At 40.8% G+C, this 19,284-nt stretch overlaps 1 protein-coding gene across 1 annotated transcript in view; it reads left to right on the top strand.

The window, feature by feature from the left end:
* The window catches only part of CTTNBP2 (cortactin binding protein 2), a 187,581-nt gene extending 169,806 nt beyond the window's left edge, over window positions 1-17,775 (top strand). Inside the window, 5 exon segments of the mRNA XM_084617298.1 lie at window positions 2,402-2,462; window positions 3,441-3,573; window positions 6,165-6,266; window positions 16,149-16,279; window positions 16,281-17,775. Coding sequence (XP_084473424.1) covers window positions 2,402-2,462; window positions 3,441-3,573; window positions 6,165-6,266; window positions 16,149-16,279; window positions 16,281-16,377 — 524 coding nt within the window. The 3' untranslated portion in view covers window positions 16,378-17,775.
* Window positions 17,776-19,284: the final 1,509 nt, after the last annotated feature.

The following is a 19,284-nucleotide window of genomic DNA, read 5'->3' as shown; positions in this document are numbered from 1 at the left end:
AGTTTAAATTCAGGATGTAAAATTAATTAAGGTAAATCAGAAATCTTGTGCATTAACAAATATGTCCACAAAAGCCTTTTCTCAAACTGGGATTTTCAATGGCAATCCTCTTATATGAAGTATTTAGGAATACTGATCCCCAAAAATATTCAGGACATCCCTAAAATAAATATAGAACCAGTTACTGCACAAGTGGTTAATGATTTGGGGAGATGGAGTTTGTTAACTTTCAGTGTGTCCGGTAAAATTAATGTCCTTCCTAGAATTTTGTATGTCCCTATTTCTATTCCTCAAACTGTTTTTAAGAAATTCAATAATAATTTAAGAACATTCCTTTGGGTTGCAGGTTATTTGGGCTCTGAACAAATTACACGTCCCTGAGTCTGTGAGGATTTCATGTTCCCAGCTTAGAAAATTATTTATATCTCCTTTTTGTTAGTTCATGCATCTTTGTGGTTATTAGATGTGACCACACACATTCCTCTTTGGGTTCACGTTGAACAAGAATTTGTAAACCCTACCTTCCTTTCAGGCATTGCAGGATCGTATTAGGGCAGATTTGATGGCTCCAGAGTTCCCACAACAATGAGGGAGGCAAGCTTGGTCAAACTTGGCCAGAAAATTCTGCTTCCATCCATTCTTCCATGTAGAGGTGATCCTGTGGAGCAATCCTGTCTTTAAAATGAGTGGCAAAACCTTGGTGTGGAGGAATTGGATGGACAGAGAGGAGTTATAACTGTGTTACAGCTAATTGATGATAATAAATAAATTGAAACCATTTTTAGGTCTTCAGCAATAATTTGGCTTGCCCTGCTCTGGAGCATGAAAATATCTCTAGTTAAAGCATTTACTTACAAATGTATTTGGACCGGATGCAATGGAATGGATTTACTCAGCCAGAGGTATCCTTTTATGATTCCCAGTCCCAAAAAACTCTGTCAAAGATTGATACTTTGAGAGTTGCTTGAAATAGCAGTTTGGATACACAGTTATCATGGACCCCCTTCAATACAATTGTATCTAATGTTAAAAAAGCAACTACAGATTTGAAACTATGGCTTATTCACCAAAAGACACTTTTTCAAATACACTGATCACCACATAGGCTAGTGATAACGGATCTCATAAATGCTGGCCACTATTTTAAGTGTAACTCCCTTGGTGTCACATTAGCTCATATGTTTTGGAAGTGCCCCTGTATCAAGAATTTCTGGTGTGAGTTTGGGGGTGAGGGGGGATCAAAGGACCAGTTTGATATTGGAAGCTAAGATGGAGCCCTCTCCCTTAAGTTCATTCTTGGATATGCTCCTGGTACCTGGGGGAGATTACCTGGTAACAAGGTAGCATGGCTATTAAGCATCTTATGCTGATAAAAAATTAATACTGCAAAAATGGAAAAATCTATTCCCACCAAATATTGATGCCTAGTTTTAACTATTTCCCCACGTTTATTTCCCCCCCCCACACACACACTGTTCCTCACATGTTCTTGTCAACTGCTGGAAATGGCCCACCTTGATTATCACCACAAAAGGTTTTTTTTCTCTCTTGATGGTAATAACTCACCTTACCTGATCACTCTCCTTTCAGTGTGTATGGTAACACCCATTGTTTCATGTTCTCTGTGTATATAAAATCTCCCCATTGTATTTTCCACTGCATGCATCCAACAAAGTGAGCTGTAGCTCACAAAAGCTTATGCTCAAATAAATTGGTTAGTCTCTAAGGTGCCACAAGTACTCCTTTTCTTTTTGCGGATACAGACTAACACGGCTACTACTCTGAAAGGGAGAAGAGTGCTATTTCTGAATTGTCACTAACACTTCCTGAAGCAGACTGGTAGTCTTCCATCCAAATTCTGACCAGATCTAATCCTGCTTAATTTCTTAGAGTTGATGTGAACACAGCTCAAGGTGATAAGGTTATTGCTGTCATACTTTGTATCTAAGGATCCTCTTGCACTCTTGGTAACGTATATTAAGAATAAACATTTGGAGGGAAATTGAGACAAAATGGGACAGTGGATTTCATTTTAATAGCCTTTCACCTCTGAGTTCAAAGGCTCACTCTGATAACAAGTAATGATGAATTGGGTTGGTTTCCTTCTTTTTGAGAGGACCATACTGGTGTCAGTAGTCACTGTGTTGGCAGAACTTGGTGGGGAAAAGACTACCTATACCACACCTGCTCAAGAAAGTGGGCAGATCCTGGCCCCCGCTCAGGCCTCTTTGTGCAATTGCAATAGGGCCATGGGGCCTTAACATGATCTTGACAGGACACGGGGTGTGCTGATGATCAGAAAATAGGAATATGTTTTGCCTATTCATTACAGCTTTTAAAATGAAGAAAATAATAGAATTATGCTAAGTATAACAAGTTAACTTCCCTCCCTTTTGTGCAGGTATAAAAACAAAGAACATGTTGCAACAGAATTGCAACAAAATGGCTTCTCTTATCAAAAAGTAAGTCAGGTTTTTTATTCTTGTAGTATTTAGCAAAGATGACAGATACTACTATGTCAAAACCCAGTTCACTCTTCTGAGTAAGTGGATGGTTTACGTTTGGTATGGTTACTTTTGGGTTCAAAGCTGAAGAAGTATAGGCTTTTTAATTCTAATTTGGGGGGGGAGGAGAGGTGTTGAAGGCTTTTAATTATAATTTAGAACCTATTTCAGTAGCTCAAACCTTGCCACAGAGTATGTTCCTTTATTTATTATTAGAATTTTCTAGGACTTGGGGAATATTATATAAAACTCCTCTTACTTTGGCTTATAAAAAGCATAAGGCTGTCTTTTCATCTAGAGGTGTACAAAGAAGACCTTCTGGCTTTTTCAGCCTACTGAATGGAAATCTGAAGTTTGTATAATACGTGCATTTTACTCTAAATGATATGGAATGTCTTTAAGTAGCTACTGAGCAAATGGTCCAAGGGGACTGCATTTTATGTTACCATATGCAGGAGACAACTCCAGATCTTAAATTCACATCTTTGCAGAGCACAGAAACCTTTGTGCTTCTAGCAGTGGCTCCTAAATAGTTAGGAATAGTTCCAAAAAAGGAGCGTGGGAGGATGGCTGCAGCACTGAATTGGTGTAGGCAAAAGAAAGAAAAACTCTCCTGTCAAATGGCATTTATACTTGTCACACGGAAGCATCCTTTGCTGAAACAGTGGAGAGAGTAGATTAAATTGGGTAGAAGAGGGTCTATTATGAAGCAACAAAATTAAAGACTGACAACTACTGATGCCTAAACTGGATGCTATTTCCATTCTGTTTGTTGCTACATCCTAAAGTAGGGGTGTTACTGAATAGACAGTGTAGTTATGCAATCTTTGTGAAAGGAGGATACCATTTCCTTGTGCCCTGTGTGTGTGTATAAATATATTAATTATGTGCCATAGCCCACTTTCAGATGTCTTGTCTCTTGTTTTGTTTTCATAGCTCTTCAGAGAATGAGCAGCTAAAAGTGTTAAATCTGGAGCAAAGGCTGTCCCTTGGTTCTGATGATGAAGTAGATCTTGTGCAGGAACTTCAAAGTATGTGTTCCAGCAAATCAGAGTCTGATATAAGCAAGGTAAACACTGGGGTTTAAATAATTTACATAATAATCATATGCAGTTGTTTAATCCATAATAGATCTTAGATTTTAAAATACTTTTTCATTAACTCTAGATGTGCTAAAATAGACTAATATATTATATGTGTGATAGATTTTATGATTTATTTTATTTTAAAAAAAGTTTAACCTTAAATGTCATGTCATACACTCAGGAATTTGCAGTGAATGCTAAAATGTATTGAGCGATGAATTTAGAGAAGCTAAAGTTCTATCAGATAATCTGCTTCAATGCATTGTTGCTCTCCACATCATATTTTCTATTGCTTTCAGCAGCCTAATTTTAAGTGATTGAATCAGTTGTGTTTTCACTACTTCCACTGGGAGACTATTTCATAGTCTAATAGCAATATAAAGCTTTTCTGATGCACATTGTACACTTATTTTGCTGACCATAATCCCATTATACCTAATTATACACCAAGGATTTCCATAAACAATTCCCTGGTTGTTTAAACCTTTCCAGCGATTTTGCTTTATTGCACATTCTCTGTGATCTCAGATACCAACAAACTTTTAATTAAGAAATATTTGTGGTGGGAAGCTTTGTAATCATGTTTTATATAATTCTCTGTGAAGTTAGGTTTTAACAGCTGTATGCTATGAGCCAGATGCACTGAAGCTGCACCAGCTAATCCCTTGGCATCTCAGCAGGGATTCACTCCAAGACCATGTCTGGCCTAGGGAAAATAGATGGTTTAAAAGCATGTTAGCTAACTCATTTTAACTAACATTTTCAAACACTTGTGTAGACAGGGTTTAACACCTTTAAAATGTGTTTACTGGTTGTGACTATCTTAAAAGGCATATCTTAGGGGACGGCAACTGGATCCTAGCCAGAATAGGGAAAGACAAGATGAAGAATATTTAAAGAAATTAGATGTATTAAATTTGACAGAGCCTGATGAAATTCACCCTAGGACTGAAGAAATCTTGGAACCATTAGCAGTTATCTTCAGAAATTCATGAAGGATGGGTGAGGTCCTAGAGGGCTGGAGAATGGCAAACATATATAGTACCTATCTTTAAAAAAGGGGAACAAAGAGGATCCAGGAATTATAGACCAGTCAGCCTAACTGCGGTAACTGGAAAGATACTGGCAAAATTATTAAACAATCAATTTGTAAGAATCTATAGTATAATAGGGTGATAACTAATAGCCAATGTGGATTTATTAAAGAACAAATCATGCTGTCCCAGCCCAATTTCCTTCTTTGACAGGGCTACTGGCTAGTAGATAGAGGAAAAGATGTAGACATGATTTATTTTGAATTTAGTAACATTTTTACACTGTACATGATGTTCTCATAAGCAAACTAGGGAAATATTGTCTAGATTAAATTAATATACAGTGGGGCCCAAATGGTTGAAAAACTGTACTCAAAGAGTAGTCATGGTTCATTGTCAAACTGGGAGGATATATCTATTGAGATTCCACTGATGACTTAGATAACGCAGCAGAGAGAATGTTTGTAAAATTTGCAGATGACACCAAGATGGAAGGGGTTGCAAGCACTTTGGAGGACGGGTTAGAATTCAAAATGACCTTGATAAACTGGAAAATTGGTCTGAAATTAAAGAGATGAAATTGAATAAAGAGAAATTCAAAGTATTACACTAAAGACGAAAAAATCAACTTCACAGCTATAAAATGGGGAATAAGTGGCTAGGCAGTAGTACTGTTGAAAAAGATCTTGGGCTTATAATGGATCACAAATTGAATCTGAGTTAACAGTGTGATACAGTTGCAAAACAGACAAATATTATTCTGTGGTGTGTTAACAGGAGTGTGGTATGTAAGACGTGATTGGTAATTGTTTTGCTCTACTCAGTGCTGGTGAGTCCTCAGCTAGAGTACTATGTCCAATTTTGGATGCCATGCTTTAAGAAGGATGTGGACAAACGAGAGAATCCAGAGCAGAGCAACGAAATTGATAAAAAGTTTAGAAAACCTGGCCTGTGAGGAAAGGTTAAAAAAACTGGGCATGAAAAAAGAAGGCTGAGTGGAGACCTGATAAGTCTCCTGATAAGTCTCTGATAAGTATGAAAATATGTTAAGGACTATTATAAAGAGGATGGTCATCAACTGTTATCTATAGCCAATGAAGGTAAAACAAATTTACTCTGCAGCAAGGGAAATTTAGGTTAGATATTAGGATAACTTTCTAACTATAAGAACAGTTGTACACTGGAATAGGGTATCAAGGGTTGTTGTGGAATCCCCATTATTGGAGGTTTTTAAGAGCAAGTTAGACAAACACCTGTAAGGGATGGTCCTAGGTATACTTGGCGGGGGGGAAGAGGAATGGACTAGTTGATCTCTGGAGATCCCTTCCAGCTCTACATCTCTATGATTCTGTAAACTTAAATTGAATCTGGCTCCCCTTTTTTTCTTGGATACAGTGAGGATTTATAAATCATTCTTCTGAAGTTTACACACAACTCTTATAATCTCTCATGCAAAGTAAAATGTGCATTAAAAATAGACTCCAAAAATCTTCAAAATGAAATATAAAGGACTTCCAAAATATTGTTTTCTTTTCTTTTAGATTGCTGATTCTAAGGATGAGCTGGTTATGTTCAGAAGCTCTCAAATTGATCCTATATTTTCAGCAAGCAGTACTAATCCAAGTAAATCGGTGTCACAAAAGGTATGGGACGCATAGTATGTTTCATAAGAGTGTAAAAAAATACCTGTGTACAAACTATTTTGAACATTTTCTAGAGCTCACTACAAATCTATGTTTGAGTTCTTGGTGGGAATCAGAAAGATTAAAATGCCTTGAATTCTCTGTTAATTAGAGACAAAAGGTATTTATTGACAGGTTGGTAAACCGATATGATTCATAATTTTTAGGAAACATACTTCAGGCACCGTGGGCCAATTTTTTCCCTGGTGTGTGTCCACCAAAGTCATTGGTTATTAAACTAGGTATGCGTTTGGCCCATGTGTGATTTTCATATTTATATGATGATATCTACTGAATAAGTATCATAGATAGTCATGATATTTCAATTATTTTAATCAAACTTTTCTGAAATTTGGACTTTTCTAGCACTCAACATTTTCATAGTAGCCTTACAAGCTAAAATGATTAAATGAACAGAAGTAGTCAAAATTCCCGTTACTTCTGGACACTAATTGCTTGAACACGGTTTACTTTGTCATCCTTATTAGTGATTACCAAAGCATATGCCAGTTTGAACCAGATTCCTCCTGAGTGTCTTCCGTAACTAGAAATGAGTCAGCCTGATATTGAGTGGAAATCTTCCTGCTGGTGGAAATTTTGAGAACCTGAAACCAATTATAGCACAGGAGGCTGAGCAAACAAGACATAGATCAGCTTTTATTTTTTTTAAACGGGGATTAACTTCTTTCCCTCTGAACTTGTTGTATGTTTCAGTGCACTGCTCTCTTGGCACGCTATCTTAGAAGAAACCAAAAAAAACCCAGAAAGAATAAATCCATTTGGAATTGGTCCTCCCACGTTTGGGAAACAAGAGTCCAGATGTAAACAGACAATATTAACTACAGGATAGTTTGAACATATGAAGGCTTAGGTGCCAAAAAGCTGCTGATTTGTTACTGGAGGGCATAAATTGTAACTCAGAAAATAATTGGATGATCACAAGTATATTTGTTGAATGTCAGTTATTTTTCTGAAGAAACGACAGGGGGAAATTACCTAAATTCTTTGCAAATTACATCCGTTTGAAATCTATAAAGGGAAAATATTACTATATTAAAAAATTCAATATGTAGCATAATGATACTGAGTTCTGCAACAACACTGAGACTCTGATAATACTTTACTTGTATAATGTTCCATCCTAGAATTTCAATGTACTTTATGCACAGCAATTTAGTCTTATCACCCCCCAGTGAGATAGTTAGGTGTATCACCCATTTATTGATGAAGAAACTGAAATGAATGACGTGCCCGAGGCCACACAGGAAATCTGTGATAGGGTTGGGAATGGAATCCAGGCCCCCTTGAATTAATTTTATGTGTAAACCACAAGACCTTCCTCCAGAGAGGATGTACAAGCCTTTCTCTTTTTAACTTCTGACTTAAGCCCAGCAGTGCAATGTTCATAGAGAGAGTTAAATTCTCCCTAGTGTCACAGAATTAAAGTACAGTTCTACATGGTACTGAAGGTCTATTCTGACCAGAAGATTTTCAGGACTGTAATAGGAGGAAGGATGGTGTGGTGGCTGAGGCACTGGATTTAGGAGATCTGGACTGAATTTCTAGCGCTACCAGGAACTCTGTGTGTGTATGTGTGTGAGAGTGACTGACTGACTTTGGGCAAGATACTCAATGTCTCTGTGCGTCAACTCCCTGTCTGTTCAATGGGGATATGCTTCCCTACCTAACGAAGATGCTGTGAGATCATCTGTTATCTCTGTTGCCCTATCCATAAGGTTTTGTTCGGTGCTTAGCACCAGAGTATCAGAATGTGTTCCACGTAAAATCAGAAGCAATAGCAAAGTCTCTAGTGGACTTCATGGAGTTTCTGGCACTTTTTCCTTTTGGGGTAAAAACTCCGTTTGGGGTTAAATTAGTGAATGTTTGTGAGGTGCTCAGATACTGCAGCAAAGGGGGCTATATGTTTACTTACACAGCTAACAGGAGTATTTTGATGCATTAATAGAACTGAGGGGAAGTTTGCAAGGTAGGAATCAAGACAATCAGTCCTTCACTTTCCTTTTTTCATAAATAAAGAACAGTTAAAGAAGGGGGTTGGCAGAATTTAAGTAAATCGGCATTCAGTGAAATTCATGCTTCTCTAAAGATACTGGCCTAGATCCTCAGCTACAGCTGAGAAACATACATTGCATCTTGGCAGGTGTGTGTGCGTGAAACTGGCCTTTGTGCTCCTTTAATCTATGCCATCTAAGGGATACTCTAAATTATGCCAGCTCCTGAAAGCCCCAAGAGGCAGATGTGGCAGCAGTGATTGCCAAGGAAAGGGAGCCCTAGCCATGCCTAAGTTTTCCCCAGCTAGACATCCTACACTAGGATGACCCTTTTGTAGCTGGCTACAGTAGATTTGTGTATGACAGTGTCTGAAATGTAAAATAACTAAACACAAAATCAAGGCCACCATCTATACGGGATCGTCACTTCTGGGTCTTAGCATAAGACAAGCAGAACTCCTTTAGCTCTTAAGATTTTTATGATCCTTGAGGGCAGCAGTAGTGGGATAAAGTATGGCCCCCCTACTAGCAGTCGCACACAACTCCCTGCTGAGTATAAATGCTCCCCTTGGGACATTCCAGTCAATTTTTTCTTGATCACAATCAGTAAAGGAGCTCCCTTAAGAGACTGTACCTGATTGGCCATCACTGTAGCTCGTCACCAGTTCCAACGATGCCTTGCCAGGTACCGTTCCATATCTATTGGCTCTTCTTCGAGTGATGCTCCCTATGGTATTCCATTAAGGGTTACACATGCAAACTATGCGTTTGGAGCTGGTTGGTCCGCACATGCACCCTGGCTCACCTTCTGCTTCCATCCATGGCGATAAAGAACAGGGTGGACTGACTGCATCTCCAGTTCCTTGTCACCGCCGCATGGTCCTGGTCAGAACTTTGTGTCCATATTTCCGATGCACTTTTAAATAAGATAGTTGTACATAGTTTTAAGAGTTTTATAATAGCTTTACCAATTTATTGTAGTTTTAGTGCTTTGTTTAGATTGATTTGGGGGTTGTTTTCTTCTTCACTTCCTCCCCCCATGCCCACAAGCGAGTACTGGACTATGCCCAGGACTCCAGGCCTCAAACTCTGTGCCTCCTGCCTGCTCTCCTTCTCGGTCAGCGACAAACACCAACGCCCCCCTCTACGTCTTGGGGGGAGCTCACATTGCATCAAGGTGCAGTATTTGCCAGTCCTTCCCCAGCCACACCCAAGAAAGCCAGGCTCTCTGCCTCCAGAAGCAGTTTATGGAGTTCGCCATGAGGCCTCATTCGGATCCATGCCAGGGAACTCTCCCATACATCAGCCTGAATTAGCACAGAGCTCACCTATTGCTACCATATCCAGATCTGGTGCCAGGGGAACCACCACCATGTACCCCTGGTGGGGCCTAGTCAGGAGATAAGGAAATGTACCCATAAGCATGGGACTAAGTCTTCCTCAAAATCAAAGAAAGTGGACACTCCTTCCATGACTCCTTCCTTAGCTCATGCTAAGTCCCATAGGCATGAGAAGAAATCCCACACATGGTGGTATCCAGTTGTTCCGAGCCCTGCTCCACCAGTACCAACATCACTGGCACAAGATGTGGGATCCTCCCATTCTGGGAAGGTCCATGGCGCTGGCACCAATACAAATCAAAGACAGGGTACCCCTGACACTGGGGAGATCCTGAACCGTATCTGAGCCACAGCACATGTTGGCCGTGAGAGACCCAGAGTCACCCCTCCATCTCGAGAGATTATTTCTCTGCCACGGGATATGCCCTGGGTACAGGACCCCTCACCATCCATTCCAATAATCTGCACCCTTCCCAAGGTACTACCATTTAACTGGAGTCCATCTTCTCCTCCTCCTCTGAATCAGAACCAGGAGAGGAGCTGACCATGTCATATCACCCCTATGCACCTTCACAGAGACTGCCACATCCATACCAGCATCCACCACTTCCACCATCTTGGAGCCATTGGTACCCCATGCTGTACCCCACAACCTCCCTCGGATATGACCTAATGGTCATACTGGGGACCCTGGTCCCAATACCACCCCCTTAGAACCAGCTCAGTCTATGAGGAAATATTCGCCTGCCTCCCCTCTATGGGTTCCTTCTAACAGGTGCTCAGATCCACTGATAGAGGAGGAACTCCTTAGTCCAGTCGCAGTGGTGTCACCGGAACCAGTGAAATTTCCCTCTTCATGAAGTGGTTACTGCAGCATCCCCTTCTCCTCCGGATGACTTCAGGCAATTTCAGAAACTGTTGCAGAGAGTTGTGAGGGAACTCCAAATTCCCCTGAAAGAAATCCAGGACACCCAGCATAAGCTACTTGATATCCTCCACACCTTGGTACCAGCCAGAATTACATTGCCAATTAATGATGTTATTCCGTTCTGGAAGACTCCAGTGTGGCACACCCCGACCACATGCACAGCTACCCCCCCCCCCAAGTTGCCAAAAAACATTCCTATAGTTCCTGCCACGGGTCTGAGTTCCATTTTTCTCAGCCTTCTCCAAACTTCCTAGTTGTCCAGGCAGCGACTGAACAAGCCAAACAATATCACCCATGATCTACACCAGCTGATAAGGAGGGCAAGCATTTGGACCTTTTAGGATGCAAGATATTATTCTCGTCTACCCTTCAATTCAGAATTGTGAACTGTCAGGCATTACTAGCCAAGTACCAGGGGGTAGCCATGTTCGTCTGTATCCACAAAAACAACAAGGAGTCTGGTAGCACCTTAAAGACTGACTAATTTATTTGGGCATAAGCTTTCGTGGGTAAAACACCATTTCTTCAGGTGCATGGAGTGAAAATTACAGATGCAGGATTATGTAATGACATATAAAGGGACGGGAGTTACCTCACAAGTGGAGAACCAGTGTTGACAGGGCCACTTCTATCAGGGTGGATGTAGTCCACTCCCAATAATAGATGAGGAGGTGTCAATTCCAGGAGAGGCAAAGCTGCTTTTGTAATGAGCCAGCCACTCCCAGTCCCTATCCAAGCCCAAAATAATGGTGTTAAATTTGAAAATGAATTTTAGTTCCACTGTTTCTCTTCTATGGGCCCCCCATTTTACCCTCAGAGACCTGATGAGCCTCTGAGGAAATGCCAGAAATCTCAGCGATCTCACCTCCGGGGCCCTCTTTTTAGGCTTTGACGTCGCAGTTACAACCTCTAGCCAAGAGGTATTTCTGAGGTGACCCCAAGAGTTGCCAACTGCTATATCTATCACCTCACAATCCTCCAGCCACCTCTGGGAGTTGGTTAGCCCTCTTTTTCCACACTTGGAGTGCAATAACAATGGACAAATGGATGTTGAACGTCATCCGCCATGGCTATACAATCAAGTTTATCATGCTACCTCCTCCAAAACCTCTCCCTCCTATCCTCTTCAGAGACCACTCTCATGACAGCATCCTCACCCAACAGGTGAACTCCTTATTACAACAGGGAGTAGTAGAACATGTCCCTACAAAATTTCAGGGAACAGGGTTTTACTCAACTTCCTGATACCCAAGAAGAAAGGTGGGGGAAGACCAATCCTTGATCTCCAACATCTCAATCACTTCATTCACAAACTCAAGTTTTGCATGGTCACCTTGGCAGTGATTATCCCATCCTTAGAGAAGAGCATGGGGTTTATGGCTCTCAATATGAAGGACACTTATTTTCACATTGATGTCCATCCAGCCCACAGACATTTCCAGAGATTTACATTGGGCTGCTACCATTTCCAGTACAGGGTGCTCGCCTTCAGAATAGCCACCGCTTCCAGAGTCTTTACCAAAGTCTTTTTCTGTTGTAGCGGCCTATGTCAGATGTTAGGGGCTCTTCATGTTTCCATATCTCGACAATTGGCTTCTGGCTGCGTGGTCCAAGCAAGAAGCACAAGTTTAAACCTCCATGCTGTTCAACCTTCCTTTGTCCCTCGGAGTCAGCGTCAACATTGAGAAATGGATCATAGACTCCACACAGTCTCTGGACTTCATAGGGCCTGACATCAGTTCAATCACAGCATGGGCCTATTTGCCAAAAGAACTGTTCCAGTCAATGAGCAACATCATAACTCGCATTGTGAGCAATCCTGTCTACCAGCCTGGACTTGCCTATCCCTCCTAGACCACATGGCTTCATGTACACATGTGACCCCTTTTGCATGACTCCACCTTTGCTGTAGTCAGATGTGGCTCCAATCCATTTACTCACCAAACCTTCATTCCATGGACTTCATGCTAACAGTCCCCACCAAGGTACTGTCATGGCTTCAGTGATGGACAGACCCACATCGCATATGCATGGGGGGTCTCTCCAGACAAGGCGATCATCACCGACACATCCCTGGCAGGCTGCCACATGGACGATTATATGACACAGGGAACGTGGTCTCCCCAAGAATCCAGGATGTTCATAAATGTCCTGGAACGCCAAGCTGAGTGGTGGTCTTCCTCTTTTGATGCCATACTTGCAAAAGGAAGAGAAAAGGGGCCTAGAAAAATGAGAGAAGGACCAGATCAACAGAGAAAATGAGCACTGAGCTGCAAAACAGAAATCCAACATCAGAACAATGTAACATGCACCTATGGGCATGTAGCCTGAAAGATAGCTAAAAAAATCTGTGATGCTGAAGTGCGGGATGTCAAGCAGCAAACTTAATGGCAAGCTCTCCTTACACTTCCCATAAGCACAGTGGGTGAACATCACCACACCAAAGCACTCCATCCCTTCGGCAGTAAAGTCAAGGGCCCCATCGAGCATTGATTCCTCAGAACTTGAAATACCAAGCTCCAGCTCAAGAAGTCAAGTTAGGAGACACACAGAGCATGAGCAGCTCCTTGACATGCCTCTGTTGAAGCCCCTGGTCCCCAGTGAGACTGCCAGGAATCCCATAGTACCAGCTCTAAGGCAATGCTCTTGCCCTAGGATGGCCAGTGTAGAAGCTCTTGGAGCAATTAGAATGCTTTTTACTCTGAAGTCTGTGCTCATGCGGGAAATTCCAGTCTGAAAGCCAGTACCTCTTACCATGAGGGCTCTGGCACATCTTGATGTCTAGCTTGAGTAATGATGGCAGAATTCAGCCCTATGTGATTAAAAATGTTCCAATAAATAAAATAAATTAGTTTTAGGAAAGAGTTTTCATTCATTAGCTGCAAGTCTTTGTTAAACTGCATTACAACAGTACAATATATATAACACGCCTTTTTAATGAGAAAATAAATTATAAATGTAGCTCTGTAGGTTCATTAAATGTTCTCTGTTCTGTTATTTTATAGGGTTTAAATTTAAGTCCCCTGTTCTGTATTGATATGTAGAGGAGTTAGCATGTCTGACATAAACATAACTGCAAATTTTAATGAAGAGATGTGCAACAAAGCTAACTGCTTTGATGCCTATGAAATGCAGCTGTCCAGCTATACCATGCACTCTTGACTTATTGCTCTTATGAATTAGCTTGTCACCTCTCTCTTGTAACACTTACTGTATGTTTTATTGGCCTATTGTCAGTTACCTTAAATATTTAAAATGATACTGTATTCCATATTTTTATTTAAAATTTGGAGATCAGTTCCTCCTACAGTTTTGAAGGTAGATGAAAGTTTGGGGCTATACTTCTTTTGAGTGTTTTTCTTTTAACAAAGAAAGATTACCTACTGTATTGATATTCTTTTGTTGTTTAAGCAAAGAAGTTCCTAGCCCCATATGGCTGTGATTTGATATCTGCATGGTTCAGAAACATAGCTGACCATACATGCATTCATATCATAAACTGGAGGTCTCTCCTTTTATTGAACTCTATGTAACAATGTGAAACATAACTGCATTTGTGCTAATATTATGAATTTTGATACCTGGCGACATGTTTTATATTGTTAGTTATGATTTTTTTTTCCTGTCAGAATTATATTATATTATGGTTTGTAATAACTATGTAAGTTTAGTTAATTATTTTGTTGATAAATTGGAAACAAAAATTATGAGTGTTAGATAGTCATTCCAAGGTGCTGTTTTGGGAATATCTGTATTTTACTTTTTGACCTGTGGTATAGCATAAGTGCAGTATGCTAATGTTGGGAAGAACACGCATTTTCCCTTCCTCTGTACGTTTCCGTAGCACAGCCAGTGCTTGTTCCCTGGAAAAGATGGAAGTGAAATGTATGTCCTGTCCTTAGGCCCTACTATATAAATCCCAGCACTGCCTAGCAATCTCCTTCTTCTTCTCATGGGAAGTTAGAATGGAGTATTAGCTGGTTTCAGTCTCCAAATTAGGAATCTGCAAACTGGTTTTTAAAAGTACCATCTGTTCTGCAGCAATACTGAAGACAGCTGGAAATCCCTAGTGCCTCTCATGCCTAGGGCTATTTCATCTTTCTGCTCAATGCAGTTTCTGCCACACCAAATCAGCTACTATATGAGTAGAGAGGAGAGATAAGAAAACTGCTTTCATAACAGGGATAATATCACTATCCTTGCATCACTTCTGTGCTGATAAGACATATTTTGGAGGGGAACTGATTTGGCCTATGCTGCATGCTAAGCAACTACCCTCTGTGCCTTTTGTGCTGGGGGTTCTTCCTCTACCCCTATTCCCACAAAGGCTATGTCTACACTACCACGGTAAGTCGACCTATGCTACGCAACTCAGGAGTCGATGTACCTTAGGTTGAGTTACTGTGGGGTCTACACCGCGGGGGGTCGACGGGAGAAAATCTCCCATCGATTTACATTACTCTTCTCGTTGGAGGTAGAGTACAGGGGTCGACTGGAGAGCGATCTGCAGTTGATTTGGCGGGTCTTTACTAAATCGACCGCTGGTGGATCGATCTCAGAGTGTCGATCCTCACTGTAGTGTAGACTTGCCCATAGAATTATAGCATGACTACGCCACATTTTTAATGATTGCTGCTACCCTGACATTACATTATAAAAGAAAGAAGTTGCAGTACGAATTGCAAAGATGATGGTTAGCTGATTATGTGATCACCCCCCCCCCCCAACAAAGAAGAGAAGAAGCTCTCAGTAACAAATCAGCTGATTGGATAGATTTACAAAACTACTGAATCTTATGACAGGCACAAAAACATCAGGTGGTATTTTACGAGCACAGCAGATGTACTGAATTAGAATTTTGAAAGGCCAATTAAAGGTTTTAGAGGCTTTGAAATACTGAGTGGCTAACAAAGACTGTTGTGAAGAGGAGCCTGTATGGCAGATAGTGAATTTTAAAACAGTCCATAAAGTAGGATGGTGTCCTTCCAGGAGCAGTTTAAGGGTCTCCGTACACACCTACCTCTCTGCTTATTGTTCACACTAAAGTAGTGATTTTTCAATATTTTAAATTTAGATTTGAAAAGAATGTAACTTAAAAGTGCCAGTGGTGCCGCAAACCTCTGCTAAAAGGACTGCTGAGCTTCTGGGGATGAGAGGAGGGAGAAATTCTCCATATAGTCCAAGGAATCTTTCTTCTTCAGAGGAAGAGAGAGAGAGAAAAGTAAAAAGAGCGGTACCAAGCATCAGCTGGTATAATTTGTCCAGAGCACTACTGTTGTCCTTGTATGATATGTTAAGAAGTTTTTATTGAAGAAATGCCCCGTTAGCTTTTTTTTACAAAAGCAACTTCTATTAGAGTATTGGATTCTAACTGGTTAGTGAAGCTAAAACTGTAACTGTTTCACAAGGACCTGAAAATTTATCCTTTTCCTGAGGCTATCATGCTTCCAAAAAGTGCAAGATGCTGTAAACAGCAGACACTCACTGTTTTGCTCTTTTTTGGTGCTCTTGGTTCTTACGATGGATATGCTTATGCTAAAAAGATGCTGTATTTTATTCACAGGATGAGATCCGTCCTCTCAGCAGCAATCGCACTGTGGAATGCACCAACAGTAAATCAAAGACTGAGTTGGGTGTTTCAAGAGTTAAATCTTTTCTTCCTGTTCCCAGAAGTAAAGTCACCCAGCCTTCTCAGTACGCAAAAAAGCAGCAGCAGTAATACAAGGCAAATAGAGGCAGATGATGACAACTTAAAAGCAAAGATTGGAATTTGCACAAAAAAATACAAATAGAAAAATCTAATAAATAGACCTGCCTAGTATACAGATTTCAGTGTTCACATAATCTCTGTATTAAAGAACAAAGAACTCAAATATGTAAATAATTTTTTAAAATTAAAATGGTTTCCTTGTAATATAATGTGTGTACGGGACCACAGTTTAATTTGTATGTAAATAAGATGTTCATAATGAAATATTGTATTGCTTTAATCTGGAAATTATATTGATTTAAACTTAGTGGGAAGTTATGCCAGCCTCGTAAGTGGGTTTTCTAATATGGAAATTAGCATTGCTTAAATGATGTTATTCAGGGGTATTACCACAGAAAATTGTGTGTGTGTGTGTATATATATATACAGTATATAAATATATTCTATGAAATTCATGTGTTGCATACAGATGAGTTGCACAATATGTACAGTACTGGCTTAAAGCTAATGTACATGCATTTTAAAGACTGAACATGTTTTTATCTTCACTTAATGAAAAGTGAATGGAATGTGGCAATAATTAAAATGATTGGAAACCTGGATCAATTACTTTCAGCTACAAGCCATATTAAATATTTTGATTACCCCACAGTTTGCCTGCTGAAACGTGCTTTTGTTTCTCTCTTGCTTATTGTAGGCTTCATGTGTTTGAACTGTTATGAGTTTGCATTATGTCTCCTATATTTAAAAAAGAAAAGGGAGAGAAATTATAATGCAATAAATCAGTTACTTCACACAACTTCCCACTCTTTGGGATGGTCCTCTAATAAATGAGTCTTAATGTATGATGTAAAAGTTTTCTACTCTTTCAATAGCATTTTAAAAAATGAATCCAGGAAATAATGTTGTTTTACCAAAACAGTTCTTATTGAAAGAATTACAGCACAAGTTTAATTACATGGTTACCCAGAGATAATGTATCAGCAATAACATGAATTACCATGTAATTACCAATTTTTATAGTGGATTTACTATGTAGTTACTGTGAAATAACATTTGAATTGCAGTTAACCTGAAATATCTTTTATCTCACTACAGACTTAAATTACTTTCCCATTAGGGGAAGTGTGTATGTGAAAGAAATATTCCATCCACCCACCCTCTTTATGGTGGCCACAATTTATACTTGTGAATAGTAATAATGTGGATACGATCACTGTCTTGGTACCTTATTATCTAGTCAGAAGAGGAGGATACATGGCTTCCTTAAGATCAGACCTCAGTGCCACCTGGTGAATTACCAAGAGGTTGCTTTGAGAGAGGTATGGGCAACATGCTCATCGCTGCACCTTCCAAAAGGCCACTGTTCAAGTTAATTTTGGAAGGGGCAAGGGTTCCATAAATGTACTCCGAGCACTTCACCACAATGAGTAAGGCAGCCATCCCAAACTTATGTCAATAAAACTTTTGTACTGCTCCATGTTTGTCTGTCTCTTGGTCTTGTGTGTGTATATTGTATCTGTGTGGATTTAGAAGGATTAAATGGCTGATTTCATAGTTATCTCCTTTAAAATATATTCTGGGAGGAAATGCATAAATTTCAGCATTGTTTTCTTACAACCTGTGATGGGGTGTCCACCCCACCCAAGGCCTGAGAGGGTTAAGGTGGTGAGGTGGGCCAATCTGCCTTGGCTGCGCCTGAAAGAGGAGCCAGGGAGCAAGGATTAATTAGAGACAAGGCTCATCTGGATAGGAACAGGAAGGGCCTTTATAAAGCCTAGGAGCTGACAGCCAAAAGGGACTGCAGGGAAGTAGTCTGCAGTCACTCCCTGAGAGAAGGGTGATGTGTTTGGGGCTATAGAGTCAAGGAGCCTACAGTTACTCCCTGGGAGGAGGGAGTTGTGTGGCTGGCAAACCCAGAGAGAGTAGAGAGCCAGAAAGGTAGAAAAGGCTCAAGGGAAAGCAGCCAGGCAAAGGATAATGTAGACCTTAGCTGTGGAAGATAGGGCCCCTGAGCTGGAACCTGGAGTAGAGGGCTGGCCTGGGTTCCCATACCAAGCACTGGGGAGGTGTAGACCAGGCCATAGCGAGCAGACTGCCTGGGATGGTTTGCTCTGAAAGATACCCAGAAGGGGAGGACCGTAGTGACCTGGCCGGAGAGGCAAGTCACAAAGAGGAAGCTGCAGCTCCTGGAGTGAGAAGGAGCCACAGGGCGAGAGAGGACGATGGGTGGAGACTCTACCAGAGGAGAGTGCAACACCTGGAAGGAACTAATCCCACAGCAGCCAGGAGGAGGTGTCCTTAGCGGTGAGTGGATCCCGTGACAAACCTCAATTATGTATAAATTCTTGTGCAGTAACAGACCAGTGATTTCCAGTGAACACTGACCAAGAGTTTTCATATCTCCTGACCTTGTCATCAGTTTAGGTGCTGAAAACATGGCATGCATCTGTTTAACAGCAACTGGTTTTCAGCATCATTGATCAGCTGAAGATCAGAGGAATGTGCCTTAGCATCTAGCATCTGAGTACTGAAGCATGGTAATTGTAGCTTACTCTGTGTGTGGAGGGTGGAGGGTGGGGGGTAGTGGAGGGGAAAAGCAAATCTGAAGAGAGATTTGTAATGATCACACAGGATGCAGCATCATATGTTTAAATTCTGCAAGAAGTCAGGGAGGTGAAAAAGGGAAGGAAAAAAACTAGGGGTGGGGCAACACCTAAGTTACAGCCTGAGCTAACTTTGCAGGAGGACATATCCTAGGAGACAAAGACCTCTCCTTTAGGCCCCGAGTGATGACTGTAGGACCAGGGCCTTAGTTTGTGTGTGTAAGGAGTGGAGCTGGGCATGAAACTGAAAAATCAGAAAAAATGCTCAGCTCAGTTTGGCATTTGCCTGGGATATAGGAAACCCAGGTTTGAATCCCCTCTCTATAGCAAGGAATTGAACTCAGATCCCCACACCACCAAGCTATAAGCTATTCTGGAGCAGG

The sequence above is a fragment of the Lepidochelys olivacea genome (assembly GCF_965140295.1).
Source record: "Lepidochelys olivacea isolate rLepOli2 genome assembly, chromosome: 1".
NCBI lineage: Eukaryota > Metazoa > Chordata > Testudines > Cheloniidae > Lepidochelys > Lepidochelys olivacea.
Note: the sequence above shows the minus strand (reverse complement) of the source record. Positions and strands in the feature narration are given on the sequence as shown.